Source organism: Hyla sarda, chromosome 2, assembly GCF_029499605.1.
Source record: "Hyla sarda isolate aHylSar1 chromosome 2, aHylSar1.hap1, whole genome shotgun sequence".
Taxonomy (NCBI): Eukaryota; Metazoa; Chordata; class Amphibia; order Anura; family Hylidae; genus Hyla; species Hyla sarda.
Window position 1 is genome coordinate 499,389,135 of NC_079190.1, and position 16,662 is coordinate 499,405,796.

Below are 16,662 nucleotides of genomic sequence, written 5' to 3' on the forward strand. Positions count from 1 at the left end.
TTTCTTGCTCCTTTACTCCCATGCAGAACCAGTGTAACATGAATGATACTATGGTTCAGGGCTGGGATAACCTTCTTGGTGCCTAAGGGCAAGAGTTTCAGAATGGACGCCACCCACCACCATCAGATGTGCAATCATTTATTTGACTGTCTCTAGCTACTGGTCATTTTAAAAAAAATCCCCCCCCCCCCCCCCCCCCACAGTCTTCCTATCTATTCAATGTGCTTGTAAATGGTCTTCTGCTTACATCCCCTTAACACAATGCACGGCCATGCTACTATACAACCATTAGTAGAGTTTGCCAGGCCCAGTCTCCATCCATTATCTTTGTGTGGTGTCCCAGACCATGAAACCATTCACTACCTGAACTCTGTTGGGGTTCTTGCAGTCCCCTAAGGTGCTCTGATATAATTAAATCTTATTGGGGGACATTTATCCTTGTTGCTTTTGTAAGTGAGTTCTGAAATATTTTTTTTTTTTTTTTTGCTTTGGTTTTGCTAATGTGTGACATATTTATCATAGTATTACAGAGGGTTGATAAAATTTAGCTCACATATGCAAAAACAAAGAAATTACTTCAGAACACCACTTTGTAACACCACCTCCTCTCCTCTGTCTTTTCTGCTCTAAAGTCACAGCTGTGTAAAAAAATTGCAATATATATTTTATACCACTTTTGTTTCCCTAAATGTAGTAAACCATTTTTTCTGTTTATTTATTTTTTCTTCTCATTTCAGATTCATGTATGCAGAGGACTAATTTGGATTCGGTGTACTACGTCGATGACCAGCCTTTTATTTATTTATTTATTTATTTTTGGAATAAAATGTGTTTTTTTATTTATTTACTTTACGAAGAATTCCATAATTAAGCCAGAGCTTGTGGCGGTGAGTACCAGGGCAATAATTTTGTGTTAGCGCTAGCTGTTTTTCGTGTTTTTTTTTCTTCTCATTTAAGATCCATGTATCCTGTGGACCATGTTGATGATCAGCAGTTTTTTTGTTAAATATTAATAAAATGGTTAAAGAGGGCTTGGGGAGGAGTGTTTTTGAATAAAAAGTTTTTTAAATGGAGAAGGAGTCCATAACTAAGCCGTGGCTTGTGGCTGTGAGTACCGGGGTAATGATTGGGGGTAAGCGCTAGGTGTTTTTGGAGCTAGCCCTAAGCCCCGGCTTAGTAATGGACTTCGTCGATGAGATTGCTTTAACTGCTAAGCCTCTATAGTAACTTAAAAAAAATAACACAACACATTTAAAAAACCTTTACTTCAAAAATACTCCCTCACAAGCCATTGTTAACCATTTTATTAATATTTAAAAAAAAAAAATGAAAAAATCATTGGTCATCAACATGGTCGACAGGATGAGAAGAAAAAACACAAAAAAACAGGTTAGTATATTAATGGCGCTCTCCCCTGGGGAGAACGCCCATAAAACAGATAGCCTCCAGCAGTTGCTAAGCTATAACCCCATCATGATGGAAGTCCTATTTAAAAACAGCAAGCCTCCAGTTTAGCAACAGCTAGAGACACCCTGTTCTTAAACTATAACTTCCATCATGGGAGTCGTAGTTTAGGAACTGCTAAAATGCAAATCAGGGAAGCAGACAGCATTTTGCCTCTTTCCCCAGCCCAGGGCTTCCCAGGAGGAAAAATATTCATATTTCCCACCGGAAGCCGGGCTTTGTCCATTCTGGCCAATCACGGCACCAGGAGGGAAATGTGAAATTACATTTTTGAGCTGTGGCACGATATATACAAAGGAGCCCGGGCTGGCATCACTCTGCAACTTCCCAGGATCTGTCTAATTCCATCTTGCTACCCTTTCTCACAGGGAGGGAGGACACAGTTTTACATCTCCCACCTGGACATCTACCATCTACCCGCTACCTGCTGCAAGGCTACAACTTCCAGCATGCCCTTACAATGAGGACATGCTGGGAGTTGTAGTCTTGCAACCGATATTGGATGGATGGTAGATGTGCAGCTAAACACTGCAATTTTGTGGTAAATGGACTTTGTCTGCAGTACTACTACCACCAACATCACCACATATACCTGTTTATACCGCACTCCTGGCATCATAAACTAACCACCAGCTAACCGAGTATCCTAGCACACTAGCCCACACTATACTTCATCCTCTGCCTACCACATCTGTACATGCAGATTCTACACAATCCCCAATATTCATTTTTATCAATCAGCAAGACACCTCCAACCGGTTGTACAAAGATCATTTTTAAATTTTGGAAGATTCCTTTTTAATTCTCCCCCCCCCTCTCCTCCAACCCCTTGGTGTCATAGGTATCTGTCTTCTTTACCTACTCCTAGGAGTCAAGTCCTGGGCACAAATTGTTGGAACTCACTCAAGGTTTCCACTCAAGGGCCAATCCTGCAGGACAATGATGGACATTTATCAACGGGTTTAGTCAGGTGTTCTTTACTATAATTGTCGCAAAATTGTCGCAACTGCGACTACGTGTGTTTTCGTGCGACAATTTGCATGAAGAACAAGAAAAGCAAGAAAATTCAAACTTGCTTACGTAGTAAATTTTTCAAAATGGATTTGCTTTAGTCGGGTATTTACCAACTGCGACAGCCGCAATTGTGCAAAAAAAAGTCTCAACAAGGTAAAAAATTGACTAAATTTACTCCAGCTCAAACATGGAGCAGAAAAAGCTACTACCAAAGTAAAAAAGGAAAAATTGCTTACGTGAAAGAAAATTATCAACAGGCTGAAACCAGTTGATAAATAAGACACACATAAGCAAAAAAAAAAAGTGAGGAAAAATTACTAAAAAAAAGAATACATAATTGATAAATGTCCCTCAATGTGTTTCTGCAGGACTTAAAGGGGTACTCCGCCCCTAGACATCTTATCCCTATCCAAAGGATACATTTTCATGGCACTTAGTGCTCAGAAACTTTATTTCAGAACATCCGTGATGTCCCAACCCGTGGACACCAGTGCCTTCACTTTCTTACAATGTTTTTAATATTTTGGAAGATATTCAAGTTAAAATAACCCTCATATCTGCCGCTGTTTGTCTTTTGCATAGAACATAATGGCAGGGTTCTTAAACATCCTCTTAAAATTTTGAAGGCCGGTAAGTGTGGGTTCACACTATGTTTATCACATACGGGGACCGGATCCGGATGGGAGATGGGAAAACCAAGCTCTCCCGTATCCCATCCAGACCCGGCCCATATCTCATTCATTTCAATGAGCCGACCGTAGTCAGATAGTGACTCCGGTCGGCTCATTTTTGCCCTGTATCCGGTTTTGTGACCGGACCTAAAACCGTGGTTGTCACGAACCGAGACGTGCAGGTGGAAGGGTTATCTATAAAATCACTATTTGTCTACACTAGACCGAAAATAATGATAAAAAATCCCTCTTAAACCACCCAATTTAAAGGTATCGCTGCCACCACCTGTCAATTTCAAGCCGACAGGAAGCTATCAATCCAATCTGGATATGCTACAATTCCCAAATATAATCTACTATCCCCAGTAGTATATAAAGACAGGAAAAAGATGAATCCAAATCTATAATGTAGCCGAAGTAAATTTAAGACTATAACTTCAATCTCTTCAAGGACAATGTGCGTCTGTTTTACAAGACATAAGGCGGTACTTAATAAATGAATGATTTATTATGAAAGAAAAATATTCACAGTACATGTAAAAATAGATGTTAACAAGACAAAGTTTCACCACACAGAAAATAAAATAAATGGGAAAAACATAGAATCCTTACTTACAGAAAGTTACAGAGTTCTAGGCCATGGGGTCTGGTAGGAAATGGCGTCTGACATCCAAAATGAGATCTTGTCCCCCATGCAAGCACCCCTAGTCCCCCCAGGTCTGCAGTATTTTATCCTGCTATGGACAGGAGAAACCTCTATGTTCAGCCCCTGGGCAGTACAAGGAAGAGAGATAGATGTTGCCACTCCCTTATGATACCTTTATGCCCAAAGAATAGGAAATGTCTTCTATCTTCTATCATGGGCCAGGCACCCACATCATTTTCTAATATACATTTCTTTGATCTACTTGGAGTCTATTGACATCAGGCCTTGGAGTCTGCTTGGCTGTGAAGGCGTCAAATTTACCATCCATGGAAGCAGTGTCCATTAATTATCACAGTTATGTTAGTCGCCCCCAAATGGCCACTGGAAGTCATAGCTTAGACGGTCGTCTCCTGGCAGGGTGACCATACGGGAGGGATTCTTTGAAATGCTAAACTAACACATACCGATGGACATTTGGCAGGACATATATTACAAGTAAAGAATGACAAGCAGTCACAATGCAACATGGATACATATTTCGTCCATTGTATATGACAGTGGTTTACCAAGGTTTTAGGTCCGGTCACAAGACCGGATACGGGGCAAAAATGAGGTGAGGGCCGGGTCCGGCTGGGATACGGGAGCGTCCGGTTTTCCCATCTCCCTTCCGGATCCGATCCCCATATGTGATAAACGTAGTGTGAACCCAGCCTGAGATATATATTTATAGAGTGTTTAGTTGCCTGCCTCTTATCATATTCTGTGTATGTGTGATCAACCATTGACTCTCCAGTTATTACTGATATAAAATAGATTTTTATTTTACTCACCCAGACAGAAGATTGAAAGGATAATTAACATAAAAGTAATCCACCGATCCATCTTCCAAATGTATCTGCAATAAAAATAAATATTTTCTTATAGTTGATCTATCCAAATACTCCATGTAATACTTACTAGTGTTGAGCGGCATAGGCCATATTCGAATTCGCAATATTTTGCGAATATATGGACGCATATTCGCCATATATTCGCTAATGCATATTCGTAATATTCACATTTTATTTTCGCATATGCAAAAATTCCCAAGCCAGTCTCACACAGTAGTATTAGAGCCGTCTTTACACCATACAAGCTGGAAGCAGAGAGGGATGATCACTGTGATGTGTACTGTGAAAAAAAAATATATATGAATATTCGTAATTACAAATATATAGTGCTATATTCGCGAATATTCGCGAATTCGCGAATATGCGATATTCGTGAATAAAATTCGCATTGCGAATATTCGTGAGCAACACTAATACTTACTAGGTGTCCTAAGACTGGAATGGTTCTCTGACGCCCTCGTATTGACCCTGATGTTCGTACCCTGCCTGGAGCACCTCCGGATTGCTGGTCAGACCTCTTCCTGTCCCTCATCTCTACCTCTGCTCCCCTCCCTTTCTTTCTTCCATTCCTCTTCTGTTACCCCTCACCTATGCTCTTTCCCATCCCTTTCCTCCTCCTTCCATTGTAATTTTTTGTTCGTTGACACATGTATACCTGCCTGGGACCTGCCTGGGACATTTTGTACTTGTCCCCTGTATGATGCGACTTCGCCCTGCGGCGGCTTGAGACCGCATGTTGCCAACCTCCCTGCTGTAATTGCCTCTCTCGCAGGCTGAAGGCTGACTTCCTATTTTCCTTTCATATGACACTGATTCCCAACTGATACTCCCGAATGGGGAAAAAAAAAAAGACCTGATCGCAAAGTACTCATATACCTTTGTTCCTATTATATTGACTTATGGTGACATTCTTGTTACATGTGTCCTTCCCAACCTGCAAAGTATGCTATAGTTGTTTTGTTACTGAAAACTTTAATAAACTTTATTGTGAAAAAAAAAAAAAGAGACTGGGATGGTTGTCGGGCATCACTACATTTCCCTAAGGTACCTGTCATATGTGGATACCGGAAGTGCATATGTGGTGGCCCAGAGCAGAAGCACCAGCTGCTACTTTGAAGCAAGTTCGGGTGGTTGTAGTCTTGCAATGTTTGCTGGTATGTTTAAAGTCTTTCTCTGAAATGCTGAGGCCTATTTCTCTAAGTGTATTACATTCCAAATGTATATTCTTCATCTTTATGTGTGTCATGCCGGCACTGTCTGAGTTTTATACAGAGTGTAGGGGATTGACAATTTATACCCATAAGTCTATTGAGCATTGGTAATATGTCAGATGTCCAACCCCCTAGCCAATAAATGCTAAGGACTGTCATCCAAAGACCTCATGTTCAGTCTAGCTCTGGCCTCTGGTCCAAGAGCATGTCAGTTTAGTCTAGTGTTAGCCCGGCTACAACCAGGTAAAAGAAGGGGTAGCATTAAAGGGGTACTCCACTGGAAAACTTTTTTTTTTTTTTATCAACTGGAATGCCAGAAAGTTAAACAAATTTGTAAATCACTTCTATTAAAAAATCTTAATTCTTTCAGTACTTTTCAGCTGCTGTTATGATCCACAGGAAGTTCTTTTGTTTTTGAATTTCCTTTCTGTCTGACCACAGTGCTCTCTGCTGACACCTCTGTCCATGTCAGGAACTGTCCAGAGCAGGATAAGTTTGATATGGGGATTTGCTCCTACTCTGGACAGTTCCTAAAATGGACAGATGTGTCAGCAGAGAGCACTGTGGTCAGGCAGAAAGGAAATTCAAAAAGAAAAGAACTTCCTGTGGATCATAACAGCAGCTGATAAGTACTGGAAGGATTAAGATGTTTTAACAGAAGTAATTTACAAATCTGCAATGTAGAAGAAATGATGGCACTCACCCGAAAATGGACTTGCATAGGTGACTTTTATTGCGTGCTTGTCAACCAAAGTGCATGTGCATAGCAGCGTTCAGCGTTCAGGCAGGTAAGAGCGGCCTAGTTAGTGACAAATTAACATCTGGGGATTACCTTCTGAATACTCTCAGAAAGTTGTGTATCAGAAGAACACGAAACAGCAAGTGGGAAGGGATTTCTGCAAACATTTACCACGGACCACCCCTGTGAAGACCCCTGATAGCTTGCTAAGTTTAACTGGACTTGAAGGGGTACTCCGGTGGAAAACTATTTTTTAACTCAACTGGTGTCAGAAAGTTAACCGTTTATAAAAATCTTAATCCCTCCAGTACTTATCAGCTTCTGTATACAACAGAGGAAGTTGTATAGTTCTTTCGAGTCTGACCGCAGTGCTCTCTGCTGACACTCTTTTTTATTATAAAAATACAAAACAATTCCAAAAAACAAAAACACAAAACCAGCTACAATAGAAATGTAAAATAAAACAAAACCCTGCCTAACCGGCCAGCCCAGCTTTAATAAATTCTAAAATATACCAAATTACTACTATACTATACCAAAGACTGTGACAAACGAGAATGGTTTCACTGGGGATTGACCCCAGGACCTTCATCGTGTATAGCAGACGTGATAACCACTACACTATGAAACTGTAACTAAGCAAACTATGAAATTCACACTCACACACATAACATAAAAAATTGCTCAACTTGGCTAATTAAATGAAATAAATAAACCAACATAAAATTCAGCACCACCTGGCTATAACTCAAAATCATCCATACTTGGGAAGAAAAAAAGAAAAAAAAACAACAGAAAACATAACACACACACACATATTGAGAATGAACATAACAACAGCACAACTTGACTTATCAAAAAAATATATATATAATAATAACAAGCACACCTCTGCTTTTTAAATAAAAGTTATATATACACAGACAAAAACACACCTACATACAATAATAATAATACTACATAACAACAACTGGTCCGACTGCCCTTTTCTTATGGCTAATGCTACATAATATGAAACAAAATACATAAGACAATATACCAACGAATAAATAATACAAAACAATATACATAACACAGTATACATACAAATATAATAAATGTGCCTCACAAAAATACCTACAAAAACCCTAAAATAAATCCTACACTAAAACTGTGCCCTCTCCCACATCACCCCTCCTGTACATGCGTCAGTCCATAACCGCTCGTACAGTTCTTAAGTCCAGTTCTTAAGTCCAGTCCTTAACTGACCCATGTCAGGTCCCCTAAGAAACAAAACCCCACCACCCACAAATACACCCTCCCACCTAGCACTCAAACCAACCAACTAAATACAACCTTATATACAAGACCACAACCCAATTTAGGCCCAAGTTCAGTGCCTGTAAGCCCTTCATACCATATCAGCTGAAAACAAAACAAAAAGCTATGGTGCACATGCAACAGCCCACCACCAGGGAGAAGGATGGCAGATCTGATACACTGAAGAAATTTAAAGTCTTTCCCTAACTCCCCCTACTATTCTCCCTAATTCTATCCCTTCATTAAAACTGACCCTACTATCACCCTATCCCTATCCCTGTATGCCTGTCCCTAACCAAAATAAAGGTAGTCTACCAAAAAGGTCTAGTACCTAGGGCACATGAAAAGAAAAAAACCCTCTCCAAAGGAGAGAAGCCCTACTGGTACCAAGACTGCCATACTCCAAAGACCTGATCTTCCCAAGGTCACCGGTTATGTTCCTACAGACCTCCACATCTTTGACGGTTATTGTCCTGCCCGGGTGTCGGGAGGGACCAGACCACCTCCCCATTCCGCTCTCGAAAAGCCCCCAAACCGTGCCTCTCTATCCAGGAAGACAGGTCGACCTCACCCCTTCCCTCTACCTGGATCGACCTGTCACCCCTGCGTAGAGCCTCCAGGAGGCGCTGTTGCAAATGGCCCCCAGGGCCGGACTGAGACGGGGACCCCCCTGAACCCCCAGCAGTGACATTGGCATAGCTCCTAGGAGCAGTCACTACCGGGGGGCAGCCAGACAAGACCCAGAACCAGAGCCACCTATACCACCATTCACACCACTACTCTCATCCACACCAGACCTCCCATTCATACCACTCCCACCAACATTCACTCCACTGACACTCCCACATACACTCCTCTCATCCACAACACTACTATCATCAGCATTCACCCATACTGCACTCTTGACCTGACTAATAGATTCTGGGCTGGCTGGGAGTTGTAGTATTGCTGGCTTCAGAACAGTCTTTTTCTCTGGCTTAGGTACTGCTGCTGGGGTCGACACCGATGGCTCCTCCTCCATAGCTGATGTTATTATCAGAGTCTGAGGCTGCCCCACCGGGCGCACCCCAGCTCCTCCCACAATGCCAGCACCTGCTTTGCCCGACCGCACGGGCTCTGCAGATGATTCCGGCACCCGGACACTCCCCCCCCCCCTCACAGAGGAGTGCCCCGCAGTGCCCGCAGAACACACTATACTCGGAGGACTGCCCCCCGAGCACATGGACCTACCACTCTCTGCCACCGGCACCCGGACACTCCGCCCCCCTCACAGAGGAGTGCCCTGCAGTGCCGGTAGTGCCCACAGCACTTGGGGAACCGCCCCCCGAGCACACGGCGGCATAGCTCGCACTTGGACACACCCTCCGCCACCCTGGGGTGGTCCTGTAGTGCCAGAGCCGCCCACCATGAGCCCATCCTGCCCCTCCCTACCGGCAGGATGGGTAGGCTTCACTTCTATTGCGTCCACAGCCTTTACTGACGCCATGCTGTACCCCCCATGCTGGCTCCGTTTCACCACAGAAACGGGGTCTGGCAGTCTGGGGGCCCAGCAGTTTGAACCAGCTTTGCAGCTGGCCCAGACTGCTGGAAAGGAACAAATACATACTGTACAGATTCTTGGGTCTTTTGCTTCTTAGCTTTGCTCTTCACTTCCACATCCTCACATAAATCATTCCCAAAAGTAAAATTCTGGAGGTGGGCTGGGGACTCCTGCATGACTATAGCCCTCAATAAGCCCCCAGCCTCACTCTCCACATCATCCACCTCGCTGTCACTGGAAGGAAGTGCCACCTGGGCCGGTTCAATGTAGCTGTCCTGGGTGGTCTGGGTATCACAGGGAGCAGCCACAGGCACAGCATGTTCCTCCACCCTCTCCTCCTCATCACCACCATCCTCACTTTCTTCACCGCCACTACTCTCCCCATCATCCACCTCCACCTTACCTGGGGATTTCATGGCGGTAAACCGGTCTCCATTCACCAGCTTTTCCCGGAAAAGACCGCTCCCCTCCAGAATCTCGGCTCTCCTCTCCTCCAGCTTTTCTATCTCAGCCTTCAGGGCTGTGATTTTTTTCCTTAGCTCTGGCTTGTTCCTCCTGGACCCAGAGTTTGCCAGTCTCTGAGTCCCGCGCAGGTCTTCTCTGGCAAACCTTAGCTTCTTACCACACCGCTCCAACTCTGAAAAGCGTGCTGTCATGCTGGAACAGAAGGTCTCGCTGGATTCCTTGGGCCCTCTTTCTGCCCACATCTCAATGATCTTCCTCCTCGCCTTCTTTCCACCAGATCTCTGACTGGCACCCGTTGCCGGAGGAGCAGAGCCTGCATTGCTGCAGACTCTGCTAGATCTTCTTCCTCCGGCCGGAACATTGGCTGTTGCAGTTTTCTCTCCACTCCCCACCAGCCTGGAAGAACGAGGAGTGGAGGCCCAAGACTCCATGCAGGGAGGCTCTCCCGAGGAGCCTGCCACGCTCCTGGGAAAGGCTGATGTAACACCTGCTGCTTTGCCTCTGGAAGTCTGGAGGAGCTCAGAAAGGGACACACCCGCTCGCTGCACACACTGAACTTCTCTGGACTACAGGAAGTGCTCTCTGCTGACACCTCTGTCCATGTCAGGAACTGTTCAGAGCTGGATAGGTTTGCTATGGGGATTTGCTCCTGCTCTGGTGAGTTCCTGACATGGACAGAGGTGTCAGCAGAGAGCACTGTGGTCAGACAGAAAAGAAACTCAAAAAGAAAAGACCTTCCTCTGGAGCATACAGCAGCTGATAAGTACTGGAAGGATTAAGATTTTTAAATATAAGTAATTTACAAATCTTTCTAACTTTTTGGCACCAGATGATTTAAAAAAAAAATGTTTTCCACCGGAGTACCCCTTTAAGCTAGTGCAGTGTACAAATTACAGGTCAAGAGAAAATTCAGCAACCAAATTACTATCCCAAGTATAGTGCGAGAACACGCTGGGCCATGCCTATAGGAACCATATGATGCCCAGGGTAGACCTAGCCTGTGAGTCTAACACATACAGCAAGGGAGAAAGTTAACCAAAAGTAAAGTACAACTAGGGTCCTGAAATACAAGTGTATCCTAAAGAACTAAAAGAACTTAAAGAACTAAAAGTGTATCGTAAAGAACTTTACTACATATCTCAACTATTCCAAAGTATTGTTATAGTATTGATCTGCACCAGGAGTAAAGTAAAAAATAAGTTGTTTTCTATAATCTCTGGCTTTAGAGGTTTTATTTCCCACGGCCTTTGTTTTTTTTCCCAGGTTTTTGGGAATCATGATACAGGGCTGCACAGCTAAGCAATACTACAACTCTCATCATACATCTATACTACAGTCTATATACACAACTATATTGCTGGCATCACAAACCTGACATTTTGCGTACCTCAGCCATATTGCAAAACCTGTTCGATTGCAAAATGCACCATATCTACAATTCCCCAGTGTGCAACACATATCTCATCCAGGGAAAGCTGGGTTAAATATGGGAAATCCAGAAATAGAAAGAAAAAAAACTGGTAAGAGTAAGCTTGCTAAGGACTTTTGGTAAGTCCAATTTTAGGGCCTGGAATTTATGGGATAAAAGGCAGGTTTGGTAGGGGAGTCTTTCATATCCTCCCTGGGCCACTCAAGTTTTTAGACAAGCCCAAGTCAGCACAGGTGCTGAAGACAGCTTGTCACTGGGTTTGAAAACTAGCTGTTAGTCTACATTGAGAGGCTGTGTGAGGAGCTTGACCTGATGTCTTGACATCTTCTAGCCTCTCCTGGGACAATTGTAACTTGTGTGACTTTAGAGTGGCCGGTATAAAAGCCATTTTTTATAGTAATAGCAAGAACCCATGTTTAGTTAGTGTTAAGACAAGCAGGTTTTGGTTTACTTTGAGCCAGTGTGAATCCAGTTGTATATTTTGTTTTGGACAATAAAGAGCAGAAGAAGTACTGAAAATGAACCGTGTCGCTGTCTCTGACTAATGACTCTAATAATGACTCTAATAAAACTTCCTATACAGGAAAAGGATCATCTACCAAAAAACAAATATATGTCTCCTCTTCTGCTGTAGGAAGATTTGTGGTAGGGCTGAAATCCAAAGGATAGGGGATAAGATATCTGATTCAGGGGTCCCGCTGCTGGGACCCCCGCCATCTCCCACAGCACCCTGCATTCTAAACAAATGCCGAGTTCCTGTGGCAGTGGTTGTGACGTCATTGCCACGCCCCCTCCATTCATGTCTAGGGGAGGGGCGTGGTGTGACGTCACGAGGAGCGTGGCCGTGATGTCACGATCAGGGCCTCCGCCTCCAAGCGTTCAGAAAAAAGAGCGCTGCTTCCACCACAACCTAGTCTTCTAAGCCTTACCAAATCCAGATTCCTTCTTTAAGCAGTAGAGCCTTACTTGAAGGGGTACTCCAGGGGAAAACAATTTTTTTTTTCATATCAACTCGCTCCAGAAAGTTATACAGATTTGTAAATTAAGAAACAATAGGGTATGTGAAGATCACAGAAAAAATATGTGAGGTCAACTGAAAAACTCTCACACCCAAATGATAATTAAGAAAGAAAATATTTAAAAAAATAGGAGACTCAGTCCTCAACTATATCACTCAAAAAAGTGTATGATGGATGGATGGTTCAGATGAAGAACATTAACTTTCCAGACCAATTAAGGTTATAATATTTAATGTAAGAAATAGCAAAACAATCCTAAAATCACAGCCGTAGGGCCCTACGGCTGTGTGAGATTAAAATTATTTATAATAATAACAACATTAATTTCTATCACAAATGGTAGATATGCCCTGGGGAGTAAAAATATTGCTTACATCTAGTGGATCAAATAGATTATTGATATATAATGGTTATATGATATATTTCTGCAGAGAAGATATAACAGCAATAAAGTGCAACAGCAATATAGGGTTGATATATCCCTGCAAGGAATTGTATCCCTGCAAAAAAAAGTAGCAACAATTAAATACAGCAACAGTGTCCCTGCGATGTAGCATTTCCATGTACAAGATCATCTATAGTCTCTTTTTTTCATCCCAAGCTGGCTACTGTTGCTACACCTTTTTTTCGCAGGGACACTGTTGCTGTATTTAATTGTTGCTACTTTTTTTGCAGGGATACAATTCCTTGCAGGGATATATCAACCCTATATTGCTGTTGCACTTTATTGCTGTTATATCTTCTCTGCAGAAATATATCATATAACATTATATAGCAATAATCTATTTGATCCACTAGATGTAAGCAATATTCTTACTCCCCAGGGCATATCTACCATTTGTGATAGAAATTAATGTTGTTATTTTTATAAATAATTTTAATCTCACACAGCCGTAGGGCCCTTTTTAGGATTGTTTTGCTATTTCTTACATTAAATATTATAACCTTAATTGGTCTGGAAAGTTAATGTTCTTCATCTGAACCATCCATCCATCATACACTTTTTTGAGTGATATAGTTGAGGACTGAGTCTCCTATTTTTTTTACATTTGTAAATTATTTCTATTATTAAATCTTAATCCTTACCGTACATTGCTTGCTTCATTGAGTTTTTGTCATTACTGATTTGTTCAATAAACTTTTTTCTGAATTTGAAAAAAAAAAAGAAAATCTTAATCCTTCGAGTACTTATCAGACGCTTTATGCTACACAGGAAGTTCTTTTCTTTTTGAATTTATTTCCAGTCTGACCACAGTGCTCTCTGTTGACACCTCTGTCCATGTCAGGAACTGTCCAGAGCAGGAGAGGTTTGCTATGGGGATTTGCTCCTACTCTGGACAGTTCCTGACATGGACAGAGGTGTCAGCAGAGAGCACTGTGGTCAGACAGGAAATAAATTCAAAAAGAAAAGAAGTTCATAGGGAGCATACAGCAGCTGATAAATACTGGAAGGATTAAGATTTTTTTTAATAGTTTACAAATTTGCATAACTTTCTGGCACCAATTGATTTGAAAAAAAAAATGTTTTCTATCAGAGTTCCCCTTTTAACCCGTACAGGACCTAGGGCGTATGGATACGCCTTCTGTGCCTGGGTCATAAGGACCCAGGGCGTACCTGTACGCCCGTGGGAATTTCGGTCCCTGCCGAGCGCCGGGGACCGGACTGGGGTGACTGCTGATATCGATCAGCAGGCACCCCGTGCAACTGCCCAGGGTGGTCATCAGAGCCACCCTGTCGGCGATCGGCGCAAATTGCAAGTGAATTCACACTTGCGATTTGCGCCGATTCCGGGTCATACGGGTCAATGGTGACCCGGAATATAAGGGGGATCGCGGTTGTCTAAGACACCCACGATCCCCCTGTAGCGATAGGAGTGAGGTGGCAGGGGTGCCACCCCTCCTATCTCTGCTATTGGTGGTCTAGACGCGACCACCAATAGCAGATCGGGGGCAGGGGGGGGTTTACTTTCGTTTTCCCATTCTGCCCACCCACAATAGGCAGCGCAGAACGGGGAAACGACGGGGACCGAACGCCGAAGATCCACTTACCCGTCGGTGGAAGCTGCGGGACGGGATCGGCGGCGGTGATCGGTGCGGGCGGCGATGTTGTGCGGCAGAAGAGGACGGCTCCCTGGATCCGACGGAAGCCGGTAAGTTGCCTAGCAACATCTAGAGGGCTACAGTCTGAGACTGTAGCCCTCCAGATGTTGCTAAACTACAACTCCCAGCATGCCCAGACAGCTGCTGGGCATGCTGGGATTTGCAGTTTTGCAACAGCTGGATGTCTACAGTTTAGAGACCAGTGCACAGTGATCTCTATACTGTAGCACTCTAGATCTTGCAAAACTACAACTCCTAGCATGCCCACACAGCAGTTTGCTGTCTTTGCCTGCTGGGATTTGTAGTTTTGCAACATCTGGAGGTCCACAGTTTGGAGATCACAGTGCAGTGGTCTCTATCTGTAGCCCTCCAGATGCAAATCCCAGCATGCCGAAACAGCTGTCTCGGCATGCTGGGAAAAGTAGTTGCGTACCTCTAGCTGTTGCATAACTACATCTCCCACCATGCCATTCGACGATCAGTACATGCTGGAAGTTGTAGTTTTGCAACAGCTATAGGCACACTGGTTGGAAAATACTGAGTTAGGTAACAGAACCTAACTGAAGGTTTTCCAACCAGTGTGCCTCCAGCTGTTGCAAAACTACAACTCCCAGCATGCACGGTCTGTCAGTACATGCTGGGAGTTGTAGTTTTGAAACAGCTGGAGGTTTGCCCCCCCCCCATGTGAACGTACAGGGTACATTCACACGGACAGGTTTACAGTAAGTTTCCTGCTTCAAGTATGAGCTGCGTCAATTTTTTTGCCGCAGCGCAAATTTCACTGTAAACCTGCGCCCGTATGAATGTACCCTACAAACACTACACTAACACAAAATTAAGGGTAAAACACTACATATGCACCCCCTTACACTGTCCCCCATAAAAATGAAAAACGTATTGTACAGCAGTGTTTCCAAAACGGAGCCTCCAGCTGTTGCAAAAAAACAACTCCCAGCATTTCCGGACAGCCACTGACTGTCCAGGCATGCTGGGAGTTTAGCAACAGCTGGAGACACCCTGTTTGGGAATCACTGGCATAGAATACCCCTATGTCAACCCCTATGCAATCCCTAATTTAGTCCTCAAATGTGCTCTCTCAATTCAGAGCCCTGTCGTATTTCAAGGAAACAGTTTAGGACCACATATGGGGTATCTCTGTACTCGGGAGAAATTGCGTTACAAATTTTGGGGGGCTTTTTCTCCTTTTACCCCTTATGAAAAGGAAAAGTGGGGGGCTACACCAGCCTGTCAGTGTAAAAAAATTAAAAATTTTACACTAACATGTTGGTGTTGTCCTTTACTTTTTATTTTTACAAGTGTTAAAAGGAAAAAAAGACCCCCAAAATTTGTAACGCAATTTCTCCTGAGTACGGAAATACCCCAGATGTGGGCGTACTATGCTCTGCGGGCGCATAACATGGCTCAGGAGTGAGAGCGCACCATGTACATTTGAAGCCTAAATTGGTGATTTGCACAGGGGTGGCTGATTTTACAGCGGTTCTGCCATAAACGCAAAAAAGAAATACCCACACGTGACCCCATTTTGGAAAGTACACCCCTCACGGAATTTAACAAGGGGTATAGTGAGCCTTAACACCCCACAGGTGTTTGACGAATTTTCATTAAAGTTGGATGGAAAAATGAAAAAAAAAAATTTCACAAAAATGCTAGTGTTACCCAAAATTTTTCATTTTCACAAGGAAAAATAGGAAAAAAGCCCCCCAAAATTTGTAACCCCATTTTTTCTGAGTAAGAAAATACCCCATATGTGGATGTAAAGTGCTCTGCTGGCGCACTACAATGCTCAGAAGAGAAGGAGCGCCATTGGGATTTTGAAGATAAAATTTGTCCAGAATTGAAGGCCACGTGTGTTTACAAAGCTCCCATAGAGCCAGAACAATGGACCCCCCCACATATGACTCCATTTTGGAAATTACACCCCTCAAGTAATGTAATAAGGGGTACAGTGAGCATTTACGCCCCACGGGTGTCTGACAGATTTTTGGAACAGTGCTCCGTGAAAATAAAAAATGTAATTTTTCCTTTGCACAGCCCACTGTTCCAAAGATCTGTCAAAAGCCAGTGTGGTGTAAATACTCACTGCACCCCTTATTAAATTCTATGAGGGCTGTAGTTTCCAAAATAGGGTCACGTGGGGGGGTTCACTGTTCTGGC

The 16,662-nt window shown here is 43.3% G+C and overlaps 1 protein-coding gene across 2 annotated transcripts in view; it reads right to left on the minus strand.

Annotated features, from left to right (window-relative positions):
• LOC130358110 (T-lymphocyte activation antigen CD80-like) overlaps positions 1–16,662 on the minus strand; it is a 178,370-nt gene that overhangs the window by 64,032 nt on the left and 97,676 nt on the right. For both annotated transcript variants that reach the window (XM_056560937.1, XM_056560938.1), the window contains one exon: positions 4,626–4,690. In XM_056560937.1, the coding sequence (XP_056416912.1) occupies positions 4,626–4,677 (52 nt within the window). In that variant the 5' untranslated portion in view covers positions 4,678–4,690. The remainder of the gene's footprint in view (positions 1–4,625; positions 4,691–16,662) is intronic.